The sequence below is a fragment of the Caretta caretta genome, chromosome 2, assembly GCF_965140235.1.
Source record: "Caretta caretta isolate rCarCar2 chromosome 2, rCarCar1.hap1, whole genome shotgun sequence".
NCBI lineage: Eukaryota > Metazoa > Chordata > Testudines > Cheloniidae > Caretta > Caretta caretta.
In genome coordinates this window covers 178,495,462-178,510,648 of record NC_134207.1, presented here as the reverse complement: position 1 = coordinate 178,510,648, position 15,187 = coordinate 178,495,462, and the positions used below count along the sequence as shown (strand labels likewise).

General features: G+C 35.8%; 1 protein-coding gene across 2 annotated transcripts in view; it reads left to right on the top strand.

Annotated features, from left to right (window-relative positions):
* POU6F2 (POU class 6 homeobox 2) overlaps positions 1 to 15,187 on the top strand; it is a 377,784-nt gene that overhangs the window by 59,231 nt on the left and 303,366 nt on the right. For both annotated transcript variants that reach the window (XM_075125609.1, XM_048839160.2), the window contains exon 2: positions 3,765 to 3,936. In XM_075125609.1, the coding sequence (XP_074981710.1) occupies positions 3,765 to 3,936 (172 nt within the window). The remainder of the gene's footprint in view (positions 1 to 3,764; positions 3,937 to 15,187) is intronic.

The following is a 15,187-nucleotide window of genomic DNA, read 5'->3' as shown; positions in this document are numbered from 1 at the left end:
GTTCCAGAGCACAGCCCAGGGAGCTGGGGGTTTTGTGCAAGCAAAGGAGGAGTGGGCAGACGGATGTGTGGCTATTGCCGCTCTCCTCATAGAAAGGATAGGAGCTATAGAGGCTCCTGCAACTCTGAGGCTGTAACAGCAGCTGTAGAGTATTTTAGGGGATGAGTTATCCTCCTCCCCCTCAGGCCCCCAAAGACTTTTGCAGCACACAGTCCAGTTACGATGTATGGGAATTAGGATTTTCCTTTGTTGCATGTATTACTTTTACTTTGATCTTGTAACGGATAACCTCATAATTTTAAAATCACTATGAAACAGGCACATTTCCATTTGATTAAATGCCTGAGAACAACTTGGAGCAGAAATTATATCTGTTAATTTAAAGCAAATTTTCACATAACGCCCTTTCTGCCCTCATCACCACTACCCCTTTTTTCATTTAAGCCTTGTCTAGACTTATCTAAGGGCTGTGTGAGGGGTCCGCCATTGGAACAGTTCCCTGCACACCCTCTATGCTTATGGAAAAGGTCATGAATTGTGCATCAGCTGGCAAGGCCACTTCAGAGGCAAAATGGGGGCTGCACTGTATACCAAGGTAGGGGTTGTCAGTTCACATGTAGACAGTCCATGGGCTTTTGTTTCTAAATCTTCTGTTTTAATGATAACTATCAGAATTCTGAATATTCCGGTTATCCATATAAATGTTTAATCTTTTTTTAAACTTGCTAAATCCTTGGTCTCCAATATCATGTGGCAGTGAATTCCACAGGCTAACTATACCTTGTGAGGAAAAATTATTTCCTTTCATCATTTCTGAATTTGCTACACTTCAGTTTTATTCAGTCTCTCTTTGTTCTTGTGAGATCAGACAGGATGAGTAATTCCTGATCTACCTTCTGTCCATTATTATTTTGTATACTTTGATCATGTCCTGTCTTATATCATCTTTCTCAGGTAAAAGTTCCAATCTCTTCAATCTCTCATCACACATCTCAGAGCCCCCTCTCTTTCTGCTGTAACTTTTTGAAAGGTGGTAACCAGAATGAACATATTATTCCAGGTTGAGGGTGTGCCTTTGATGTACAGACGGGTGAAATCTTGATCCCAGTGAAGTCAATGAGAGCTTTGCCAATAACCTCAGTGGAGTCCAATTTTGCCCAATGACATTATGATATTTTCCTTATTATTCTCCATCCCACTCTTTATAAACTCAATTTGAAAATTTGGTACCTCAGAACTTTAATTTGGAAAACAACTGTCTCAGTTCTCTCCCTAAATTTTGGAAACCCTCAGATTAGCAGTGTGGGCCTGTGGGCAGCATTAGCTTGTCCCAAAAGCATTTTGATGATACATTCAAATTTTGTCCTGGATTAAACCTGTGCAACCCCACTGAACCCAGATGTAACTGAGGGCAGAATTATCGCCCAACACTTTGAAACAATGTATCTGACTTCCTCAGGTAACCTTTCACTTGTGAATCAACTAACAAATACTTTATATGGCACATAAAAATAAAAATGCAGCTGTTGTATATAATGTAGTATCAGTGTATGGTATAACTCGTATATTTTTATAAAATTAGCAACAACAAAAAATCTATGAACTTCTGGGTTTCCTCCCCAAAAATATCTAATCCATGTTCAGATTCTTACCAGCTAATAAATACAGTAAATAAAATGTTAATAAATCACTTGCAATTTAGCCTGACAATGTGGATTGACCGCATTGATTAAATTGATTATATTTCATATATTTACAATATGTAGACACAAGCCCAATTTATTTTCTGAAGAGTTCAAGGTAGGTATCATTGGTTTAAAAAAACAAAACAATGGAGTAATGTTTGTGGTTGCTATCTGCAATAATCTAATGCTGACAGAGAGCAGTATTTTATTTAGTAATTAACAGTGTAAAGGGGAGAGAAGCTGTCATGTTGGTTCTTAAGCTGGGGAATGTGATGAAAGATGATATCTGCGATCTCATCCTTTCCACTTGTTTAGGATTGTCAGGATGAGAAATGTCAGCATTATGAAAGCTCAGCTCTGCTCTTGATATGATAAAACCCTTCAAAAGCCAGTCTTTCTCTCCCTCTCCCCCTCCTTTCTCCCTCTCCCTGCACTTGCTTTTTTATTTATCCTGTTTTGTTAGATGGCAGAAATATAATTCTTTTCTTTCTTCCTATTATAAGCCACCATTTTTGTTTTATTATATGTTTCACAACCCCTAATGCCCCACTGAAAATTACTTTGTTAAATGACAGTGTTTCAAAGCCATGAATCCTTTCCACCATTCCCTCAGAGGTTTGAAACAGTCAACAGACTGTAAAGAATAAATAATAAAAAAGTATTGATTATTTTGATGACTGTGAGATTCAATTAAGTATTAATTTTGCCCTCCAGTGGACCTATCAAGGTATTCAAAAGGGAGGATTCAGCTCAGCTAAATGCGTGCTGAGTGCTTCAGCCTTAAATAGGGAGAAAATGTGTTTACCTACAGTATTTGAAGAGGAGTGCATTGATGCACAGAGTCCAATATTTAAGTGCTGTGCAAATTAAGCCCTGGTGACAGTGACATTGTTTTCAGCGATATGAGTATTGACTAAAGAAGTGCATTTGATGACAGCTTAAACTATTTGTATTGATTAACATTTTCATAGATTATCATGTGTCATATCAAATTCACTTTTCAGACATGAATACATTAAAAAAACCCATAGGCAAACATCGACCAATGTGATGATGGGACATAGGGAACATGCTAACCAACCTACTTGCACGCTGGTCACCTGTTCTCTGCATAAGAACCATTTAGGCATGAACTTTGCAATAAATAGCTGCCAGATAGCCCAACAAGGTCACTTGTTTCTTTTCTTTTTTTGCTTTTGAGTCTGGTTTCTGAGCTGTAACGATATTATACATCTTAGTTTGCAAATGGAATAATAGAGTGTACTTGGAAATAATATCTGACCCCAAAATGCCCTCTGAATGAGCTGAAGATAAAACAGATCCAAATCATCAAGAACCAATTTAACTAATATATATAATATTTTATGGGAGTATAATGTCCCAAATACAAGAATAATTGCAAACACTGTGTGTAAGTATCTTCACTGATTTTCTCTCTTAAAAATTTATATCTGTATATATTGCTTTTTTAAAATGTGTTTATGGGCTTTTGGGGCACAGTATCCCAAAAGCAAGAATAGTTAGAACAAATATATCTGTATTGAGTGTATATGATAAAATGGTTATTTGTTGCTTTGTATTTTCACTAAAACATTTGAATGATGAACATTGTTGTGTATGATTTGGTTAATGCTATTCAAGTGAGGATGCTTTTTTAAATGCCTCTGGAGCATACACAAGGTGCTACTCTTCTGTGTTGTTGGAGCACACTTGCAGCAATTTTATTTTCTTTCCACGTTAAGGAAAGAGGGAGGTGTAAAAACATACACACAGAAAACCCACATCCCACAATTAAAGCTGTGTTGCTTATGTTGCTTTCATAGAAGTTTTTCTCCAAAGCATCCTGAATCTCTCACATGCTAGTTGAGCTTTAATAGGGTGGGGAGTAATGGAAAACTCATTGGATCTGTAATAGCTCTTCACTTGACTGCAGCCAGCAATAACAGCAGGAGCAGCAAGAGATAAGAGAGTGTGTGTGTGTGTGTGAGAGAGAGCGAGAGAGGGGGGAGTGGGAGAGACTATACGCACACCAAAGCTGCCACTTTTCCCCCCCTCATTCTTTTTTCCCCCCCATCCTAGGATCCAATGATAGCTGGACAAGTCAGTAAGCCCTTGCTGTCACTGCGGAGTGAAATGAATGCAGAGTTGAGAGGTGAGGACAAGGCAGCTACTTCAGACAACGAGCTGAATGAGCCCTTGCTTGTGCCTGTGGAATCAAATGACAGTGAGGACACTCCCAGCAAGCTCTTCGGTAAGTCTGTCTAGGTATTTCATTTCAGTGTTACCATGTTGTCCGGAAGAGCAATCTCCCTCCCCCCCCCCCTTATTTTGTTTGCTTAATTTTCTTGTAATACCAGGGAGTAGCTTGGAGTTTGCAGGTGTACAGCCATATGCTCTGACTTTCAACTGGGTAACAGAATGACAGCGTCATGTCCTGAAAACTTTTGTCAACAGTGAACTTATTCCATGCAAGTTGTAGGCATTGCATATTTTCTCTTGTTTAATGGTCTCAAATATAAACACAAATAAGTGATCCTGCTTTGTTGTCATCTTTTATTAACATTTATTGCCTAACTATTGACTCCAGCATTTCAGTTTCTCACAGTCCCTTCTGAGGATGAAGTAAACTAAAGTGTCATTATATCTAGTAAAGTGAAAGCTAGGAGAGAAGAGAACTGAAAAATGTCCATAGAAAACATTGTGTATTAAGTAAACAAAGGGTGCAATGGGGATTGCTTTCAGGTATAATATTTTTACAGTTGAAATTAGAACTAAAATATTGCTTCCAAAGGATATAGAGGGAGAAAATACATTTTTACACAGCATCTTATGGCAAACGAAAACACAGCCTTTCAGGTGTAGTTGTTTCATATCCAAAACAAGAGCAGTGAGAGTGACATTCCAGAATAGACATCTGTCATTCACACAGATGACACCCTGTAAGCCAACTGAAGCAAGTGTGATCTCTAATCAGAAAAGGGAGCGGAGTAGTTGAGGCACATGCTTGAGTGATAGATGTTGATAGATGTCTGTGCTGGAGCAGCACTACATGGTACATAGTGACATTTTGGTTTTAGAGCAATTGCTCCTGAAAGAGTTTCTTTTAATTATATCCATTTGTGACTTTATAAAAATCTTAGACGGAATGGGGTGCATTCTTACATTTTACAAATTCTCAGAGCTGGAACTTTAAGAGGAAAAGATCTTGTTTACAAGGGAATGCAGTTTTGAGAGAGAGAGATCCCATTTTCTGAGATTCAAGTTTTGATTTCATGATCTGTACGGAATCTGTAGCAATGTGGTGTCTATACCCTAGACCTACTAAGAAAAACTGCAAAATGATCTTTACAAAAAATACATGCAATTTTCTTTTTAAAAGGTGTCCTTTCATATTATTAGAAGCGACACATATTGTACAGAATGTTTTATTAAGTAACTGAATTAGAGGGTGAAATAAAATGTGAAGATTTAATTTCTAGAATACAGTAGTGACCACTATGGAATGTAGCCACACCGTTTTAAGCAACCCCCCCCCCAATAATTTTTTGTTTCCATGGAAAACAGAATTTCCATTAGCAATTTGAATGTTCAAATTCGATATAAGAATCATTTTAGTCCATTTCATTAAGAGAAGAATTGTGATGTCTAAAATTCAGAGGGCTAATACTTGTGTGTGGTGATCTAAATATCTTCAATAATGTTCATGTATTTTATTTGATCAGGTGTTTAGGTGGCAAGAGATTAATATATATCTCAAAATATCAATGTAAAATATGACAACATCCTGAAAATTTGTACTTAACCTGAGACTACCAATATGTCTTTACAGTCTGGTTTTATTTGGTTATGTTATATGTTTTAGATTAGGCAAGTTTTATAATAAAGGGTGGGATGTCCCTGGGTTGTCGTCATTTTTGCATGTTTAAATACCATTGTAGAGCACCTAAGTAGTTTCCTTATATTTGCTGTGTAGGGTAAAAATAAGGTACCGTAATCTTTTTTCCTTTTGGATTGTAAATTGTTAATTTTGCTTAGCTGCAAACCATAATGAAAAAGATACAAGTGAGCATACTGTGCATGAGTACTTATTTGTGAGTTTAAGGTGTCTGCTACTCTGCTTTCATACTTCTAACAAGGTATCACCGAAGTAAATCATAGCAGAAGTAAATAGTTTTTAACTACCTCAAAGTGAACTGTGTAGCATTTATCTAGGTTTTCCCTTTAAGCAGTAACCTTTACCAATGAATTGTTGTAGCTTTGGGACAGGACATTGTAAAAGACAGGACAATGGGACTATTCAGCAGGATGAAACTGGATAACTTATTTAAGACAAAGACACTTGGGAGGTATTCAGCTGATGTAACACAGTTTATTAAGTAATTCAGTGTTTAATTGCTTTCTTTGAAAAATATGACACACAAAATATAGCGGTATTCTAGAGCAGCTTCTCTGTTTAGAAATTTGAATGGCATGTTAGGAATGCACACTTTGGGCCTTACTCTGCAGTCTCTTGTATTCTACATGTCTATGATGTGCATAAATTGATGCAAAAACTGGCATTATTTCTCTGATAATTTTCTTTCATATGAAACAAGATTAACATTCCCTGAGTTTCTTATCTGGCATTTGGTACACATTGTGGGGACATTTGCCAAATACTTGGTAACAAGTGAGGGGAGGAGACTGGCCCATAGATGAAAGTTACACAGATTGTCTTCTTCAAATTTTGGAATAATTGTGTATACTATCTTACTTCGAATGACCAGCATTTGATCTTCCCATGTCTTGCTAAACTTAGCAGCATTTCCTGGGTCATATTTTCGTATAGATTAACTGATTTTATAACAGTTTGAATAGATCAGGCACAAATAGTGTTTTCCTCATCATCAGGTATGAATGTCTCTACTTGGTACCTAATTTTCTTTTGACAGACATGTTTGTTGTTGTTGTTGTTATTATAAGTACCTTTATCCTTCAAGAATGTTTCAGAAAATGCACACCCCATTTTCAACAGTATCTAGGGATGGAATAATGGGGATGAGATACCTCTGGCCTGCACACACATGCTCTCTCTCTTTCTCGCTCGTTCACTCTCTCTGTCTCTTTATTGTGCTCGCTCTCTCTCTTTTTTTATAGTATCTCAGAGTAATGGAGCAACAGATATTCATATCTTGTTTTGCTAGAGAATAGAGCAACTAGTGTTAGAAAAGACTCTTCTCCAGCAGCACCTTCAGTTTCAAGTGGTGGAGATAGAGGATTAAGATTGACTATACTCATTTTTGGCATGTGAAGGATGCACAGTGAATTTTTGGCCTAATCCTGTCTCCTAAATGTTTATTTCGCCACCAGTGGCAGAGGAGGTGAAGGCATCAGCTTTTCAGATACCAGGAACACAAGTCCGACTAGAGGCAGCTTTCCCACAAATCTTAAGCAATTCCAGTCTGAAACTCTGAACCAGGTCTTTAACTGGTGTACCAGCTAATTTATAGAGGCTGAGGATATGGCCCTTTGTCTTTGAGTATCCCCTTAAAGTTGTGATCAAACCCGTTATTTCTAATGCCGTTGCTTTTTTGTTTGTTTTTAGAAATAAAAGTCTGTTCTGTGATCTTTCGATATTGTGTGTCTTACCTCAACTAGGCCTCATAGACTTACGTGTCTATGGACTTTTGACATCTTTAGAGAATACTTATATGCAAAACTTTAAATGTTTGAATCATGCTAAGCAACAGTGGGAAAACAAGATAAGAGATGCTGCTGCAAGTGCAAAATGTCAGAAAAGGATTTTAGTGTTCTGTAACATATTACATCAGAGGTAACATTTTGCTTAACTTGCAGAGTTATAAAAGCTACAGTATACTTATGAGATATAAATCCAGATTGCGTTGAGTAACATGAGATCAGGTAATTGTGTATGATATTAAGTGGCATATTATTTATTCTTGTAAATATTGGAGAAGAGTTATCTACTATTTCAATCATGACTCCTTTATGTTAAGAGCCAAATAGAAGCACAGAATGTTTAGTAAGTCATTGACTTGGTAGAGTGCTGTTCTTAAATCAAGTAGGTTATGTTGCACTGTGTTGCAAATTAATGATACAGGGCCAAATCCTAGAGTCATAGCTAGAGGAAGCTCCCATTGATGTTGATAGGAATTTTACCTTAGTAAGGACTGAATAAGTACTAGAGGATTAGATTCGAAATTATTTAAATCCTGCAAGGTGTTCATTCAGTATCTTGATGACTTATTGTAAAATGTTTAAATCCATCTGATAAAAGCCTGATAATGGGGAATAAAAACTTAATTATTAGCATTATACAGTTTCAATAATTTGGTATAGAGAGGAGACATGGAAGCAATATGTACTGAACATAAAAATAATATGTAAGGCTTGATTCAACTCTCTGAAAGCCATTGGTAGTCACTTCATGGACTTCCTCTAACATAGAGCCTAATCCAAATTCCATTGAAGTCCTTGGAGAGATTACCATTGGCTTTCATGGAGTTGGATCAAGCCCTTAATGGACCAGATTCATTCCTGGGGTAACTCAGTTGCTGATGATGAAGATACATTTACACCATATTAAGATCACTTACTCAAATATAAAAATGTAATCATTTTGGGCCTGCTCATGTGTTTTTACACACCTTAAACTTTCTGTGAAATTAGAGATTTTGCATGGAATGCAAGATCAAGCCTCATGCTCATTTAGCATAAATGTTGCATATTTAATTTTGCAGCATTGCAGGATGGATTGCCAACATTTCTCCTACTGGCAACACTTCATTCTGTTCAAGTTAAATCTCAGGCTTGCTTTGCTTATATATATAAATAATGTGTGTGTGTGTGTATTAATTTCCCATTTTTAAATACTGAAAATCAGTTTTGACATTTTGGTTTCCTTTACAGTATAGTTATGCAGAATTTAGAATTTTCTACATTTTTACTTCTAAGTGTGCTTGTGTGTGACAGTGGTGTTGTGAGGCAGGATAGAAGTTAGAACAGTAATTTTGCTTTGCTAAATTGCTAGAAAATCCACAGTATATCTCTCTTCTCAGAGCCTCTTTTTTGCAGAAAAACATTCATTATGTGATTTATTTTTTAAATTGTCATCCAGGTTGGCCTGATTAGAATTTATGGCACAAGAGTCATTTCAGATACAAAGGATGAAAGTCTAAATTGTCTTTCACTCCTTGAGACAGTGGCCTCTGCAGGTCAGAGCAGAGGTCATTGTGAGGAAGCTCACATTAGAGTCATTAATATGGTACCTAGCCGGTAGATAAATTGCAACCTTCACTCTAACATCACCCTTTGAATCATTATATGTAAGAGTCCATCTCGATACTTCTATTGGAACCCCTATTTATAAAGGGGATTTAAAACTTGATCAGAAGATACACCTGCACACAGAACCTTGGCCTACCAAGGTTTCCGTCCAGAAGGACTTTTTTTTTTTTTGCCAGTTTCAGGAAGATCCATTTGACAAATCTGATGTGTTAAGAGTGCCAAAAAAAAGTATAACGTATGTTTTCTTAAGTGAAAATTTCTGTTCTCATAGGTCAGAAAATTGTTTACTCTGCATATGTAGGTTTCTCCTCAATTAATATAATTTTACTCAGCATATTTACAGTGTGGATTGATGCTTTTTGTCATAAGGCATTGTGTCAAATATTCATGCAATTATTAAAGTATATGGGCCCAATCCTGAAAACACGTGTGTGTGTGTGTGTGGCCATCTTTATTAACACAAGAGTCCCAGTGATGTTAATGGAACCATATACATGAGAAAAGTTAATGGTTTGCAGGATTGGTCAATAACATCGGGTCAAAAATCTGCTCTCTAAAACATGCCTTAATATGATTTTTTGATCAAATAATGAACATTTCTAAAAATAATGGCTTGAAACTGAATTGAAGGGACAGACTAGATTAGTTTTAAAGAATATATTGGACAAGTACATATATAGACCGTTCTTTAGACACGTTTTAAAAGCAGAAATGGACTTTTAATTTTTAAAAATAATAGATTTATGGTGGATTAATTTTATCTTTAAATAATGTTAATGTTCTGACTCAGGATACTATACTCCCTTGATTTGTGGTGGTGTGCCCACTAATGTCCATGGGGGGTTGCACATATGAACACAGTATGCCCATTAAACCCTAAAGAAGATATGACGGCTATTAAAACCCTGAGGAGGAGGAAATGATGAAAATCCATCCTTAACTCATCCTTGGTATTTCAAGAAGCTCAAGCAGGGAGTGTACACACAACTGTACTTAATGCTAAAAAAAAGCAGATTTTGATGTGATACGGCCTGATCCGCTTCTCCTTAGGTCCAATAGAAGCAGGATTGGGCTCATTAATAACAAATGTTTCAGCCTTAATCATTAATTCCCTTGATTTATGGATACAGATCATCCCCTTATTGCTCGTTGGATATGTCTGTCCGTCACATCATTTTTGAGAGAAAAAGAGTAATTAAATTTTTAAAAGGACATGCTTATAATCCTAGTGGAGTAAATAATACTGTGCTGTTTAAACTTTTGTGAGCTGAGGTTTGTATGTGTCATCTGTGTTTGTGAATCGAGGGTCACATAATTATAATGTGTTTATGTACACCGTGTAATTAATTACTGGGGGAAAGGAGTAAAGGGTGTATAAACTTTAACCATAGATTGTAGCTTGAATGACTTTATTTCTTGAAATGCTTCATTCTTAATTAGTTGATTTTTTTTTTAACCCTCTTTGGCTTTTTTGAAAAAAATTAATACCAAACAAATTTGTTCCTTTAAAAAGTGACTTAAGAGGCTGGCTGTTTCAAAGGGAATTTGGTTGTTACTAGACAGTAAACAGATAATTTGTGAGAGAACTGGTATTTCCTTTGATTGAGAACCTTGCCGGTTTATGTTTTGAGATTAATAATACATCAGACATTCAGACATTAAAAAGGAAGCAGGCATGATGAAGGAAAGGAAAGAGAATTTGATTTTTCTGTTGGACTTCTTATGATTCTTCAAGTCCTCCATGGGAATGAGCAATCCAGCCAGAGGAGAAGTCATGTTTGCCCAAATGTACATATAGCACCACTTAACACCCCTCTTGATTTTCCTATGCTAAAGAAAAAGATAGCAAAATGTTTATACCAAACTGGCAACCTGATAGGGGGCAAGCTGCATAAAGTTTCCTGGTGTCAGGTTAATAAAAAAAATTTAAAATATCCAAAGGCAGAGAAAGCTGTAGGAAGCTCATAGTAACAGTTGCCACTCTCCTGTGGATCCTTTTTCTCTTTAATATCCTGTGTAGCCTGGATTTTTCTTGTTGTGTTCTCTGCCTAGGTTTTGTTCTTTACAGACACATTTGTGGGCTCTTCTTTGTTTTAATTTTTTTTTTTAGCTAAGCTTTTTTCCCTGTGACTTCCCCCCCTCTTTTGTGGGGGTCAGAGGGTAGGGAAAATTCTCTTTTTTTGCCTATATATATTTTTTCAGGCTCAGTTGTTATACTGTACTTTGGCTCCAGAAATAATTTCTAAAGAGATCAATAGCATAAATGACAAAAGTACATGAAAAATAAAAGCTAAATCATAAAATTAGCAGTGAGTAAAGAGCAAATGAGAATTAAAAAATTATTTCATTCACTATTAATTTGTGGTTTTCAACAGGGATATCCCTTCTAAAAAAAGGAAAGCTGAGTGAAAATGGATTTATAATTGTTAATGTAAATTCCTATTTTCTCTCTTTTGCTGTATAAAAGTCAGATTCAATAACAATATGAAACAGTGAAACTGTTTTGATGCTATCAGAAGCAGGACTAAGCCCTTTTAGTTTGAAAACGGAGGTCATCTAGAGAAGAATAGTACTGTATCCAGTCTGGCTAAAGAAAGCTTGCCCTTCTCAGAGAGGTTGAAATTGGGTTTGCTTTGTAAGTATTCCAAGGATATAGGAATCCGCCTAATCAAGATACAACCCTCTGAACATGTTTATTTAACATTAAGCTACCACTTGTCTATTCTTAAATGTGGGGTGAATTTCCGTTTTTGTTTTTGAATTTGTAGAGGGAAGAATTTTTTTATCAGATGTCCTTTACTCTCTGAAAGGCAAACTATCATTTTAGATCCTGAACAGTTTATAACTGTAACAAGAAAAATGCTACAGTAGAAAGAATAATCCCCTGAAAGCCACACCAAGAAAATAAATTTCTCTTTAATGTAATAGAAACAAAATGATTAGTTACTGTGACCAGAATATCATTTAAACACGATTTTTAAAATACAATGTAGTATAAAACACAATGATGGTTGAAATGTTGTGCATGGCAAACAAGAAATTAAAAATCAATATTAATTAATAAACCAATATTAATTATCACAGGTATCTAGTGTTATAGCTGAAGGTGGAAAAAGTTTTTATTTTTAAAGAATATAGGAGGAAATAGTTCAACAAAATTGTATTAAGTAGTGGAATTTATAGTTATTTCAATAGTAACTTTAAAAATACCTGAAGCAAATACTCACCAGCAACCACACACCACACAACAAAAACACTAACCCAGAAACATATCCTTGCAACAAAGCCTGTTGCCAATTCTGTCCACATACCTATTCAAGGGACACCATCATAGGACCTAATCACGTCAGCCACACTATCAGAGGCTCGTTCACCTGCACATCTACCAATGTGATATATGCCATCATGTGCCAGCAATGCCCCTCTGCCATGTACATTGGCCAAACCGAACAGTCTTTACGCAAAAGAAAAAATGGACACAAATCAGAGGTCAAGAATTATAACATTCAAAAACCAGTCGGAGACACTTCAGTCTCTTTGGTCACTCAATTACAGACCTAAAAGTGGCAATTCTTCAACAAAAAACCTTCAAAAACAGACTCCAACGAGAAACTGCAGAACTTGAATTAATTTGCAAACTGGACACCATTAAATTAGGCTTAAATAAAGACTGGGAGTGGATGAGTCATTACACAAACTAAAAACTATTTCCCCATGCTGATTTTCCCCCTACTGTTCCTCACACCTTCTTGTCAACTGTTTGAAATGGGCCATCTTGATTATCACTACAAAAAATTTTTTTTCTCCTGCTGATAATTGCCCACCTTAATCGATTACTCTCATTAGTGTTGGTATGGCAGCCTCCCTTTTTTCATGTTCTCTGTATATATCTATCTACCAACTGTATTTTCCACTGCATCTGATGAAGTGGGCTTTATCCCACAAAAGCTTATGCTCAAATAAGTTTATTAGTCTCTAAGGTGACACAAGTACTCCTCATTCTTTTTAAAAATACTCTAATGCTTCAGTTCAGATGGCTATTATTAATAGTGCTATTTAAGTAATTTACCTTTCTCACTACATTCAGTATATCTCAGATGGACCCACCTTTTGAATCTCTTACATGGTTTTTAAGATACTAACTAAAACTTTACTAACAGTGAGTCAATCCCGCTCCAATTGAAGACAATGGGAAAGTTCCGCTTGCCTATACTGGAAGAAGGATCTGGCACATTAAGACTGTGGCAAAGGTGACAACAGCCAATAAATGCAAAGTTGAGGCTGACTGAATCCTGTAAAAACAAAGCAAAAACCCCTCTCTTTCCCTTTCCACTTCATCCCCCTCTTTCTTGTCTCTCCTATCTGTCTCTCCTTCCTTATTTTGTGTGTGGGTGTAGATGCATGTTTATATGCATACATATATAATAAAGAATGTGGCATGCATATGACCATACATAGGCCAAATTCTTCCCCCTCTCTCATCCTGTCTAACCTCTGTGATTTCAGTGGATTTTGCCTGTTGCTGAAAAGTACTATAATTTTTCATATATTCCGAGGAGCATATGAAACTCACATTATTCAGTTGAGAAACTGGAACTGCTTCATCGTAAATATGTCTTGAGGCATTTTTGTAATATACTAGCATTAAGTTTTTATAATTATCTCTAGATATTGCGTAGTGTTTACCACAGAGGAAGGGAGGTCATTCAAATTCATTCGAACCTCTTGAGTAAATACGTCTCTGGACAGTTTTTATTTTTTATTTTGCAAGTAATAGGTATTTATACATATATTTTATATAGAGAGACAATGTTTGCTCAAGAATTTGAGTAAACATAGGAAGCCAGATCCTGCAAGCTAACACAAGAACCGTCATTACATACGCAGGTAGTTACATTAACTTCAGTAGGATTTGCTCATGTGAGTAAATGTATGCCAGCTTAGGCTCATATTTAGCCAGTGTTAATGTGCTGTACACAGACGTCTATTTATTTTTATAATTTTGGCAGACGATATCGATGTTTGGTGTTAAATATTTTTTATTTTTAATCGATTTAAATTTTCACAGTCATGGGAAATTAGGAGGTGGATCAGACAATTATAAAATGTCATTGAGAGTCAAAAGATTAAAGCTTTATAACAGTTGAAAACACAAATTGTAAACATCAGAGGTCAAAAGATACACGGTAAATAGCCTTAAATCAAACTCTAAGAAGTTCTCCGGCAGCATTTTTCTTACTTTGTTTATCTGTATATTTCAATGATAAATGAAAATAACTTTGGTTTGTGTGTGCATCATGACATTGATGTTTACCAGTAAAAATCTAATCTTTCCAAGCCTAGGGATATATGTTTATACATTTTTGAACCTTTTGTTTTTTTTAACCAAATAGGCTAGAATTTATGCATGTTAAAATCTATAATTAAATGTGTTTTATATAGTCAGTACATTGTAACAGCGATATTCTGGTCTCTTGTGTAGGTATTATTAATGAGGTAATCTGGTCCTGCCCGCAATAATGCACAATTGCAAAACATCCATTGACTTGAACGGGAACAGGATCTGGCCCATTGTGTGGCGGAAATTATATATAATGTCAGAAATGATATTATCATTGGCAAAAGAGAAAACTTGTTTATAACATAATAGAGTTTGTGGTATGGGGAGAACAGATATATCTGATTTTAATAACTAAGCTTTTAAAAATAATTAAAGACTTCAGGATAAGTATTTTGGAAGCAAAACTTCATTGCCAAATGAACAGTGATCGAGGTGAAAATGAGAAAATGTCCCATCTCAGGTTTGATATTTCTCCTCCTTTCTCATAATATTTGGGACTGCAAACCACACATTTCTCCAAAGGAAGAATAAAATTTACAACTGGAAAAATCTTGAAAATGGAAATATTTCATCTTTTGTTATTTTTTCTAGTCCCATTTATTTGATCTGTTTAGTACACATATACGCACAGTATATACATTTAATCATGGAACACATCCACATGAGTCATTTCAATCTTTTTTGTATGACAAGTAAGAAGGAAATTCTTGAGTTGCTCTGTTTTATAGGATTTGATGCATCACTTTCAGACTTTTCCTATTTTAGCTCCTTGGATACAGAACACTGAACAACCTTCTCAAAACAATCACTGACCAAAAAAAATCAAACATTTTCAATCAGTTGGTACTACTAGCTCTTTGCTGTGTCTTTGTTT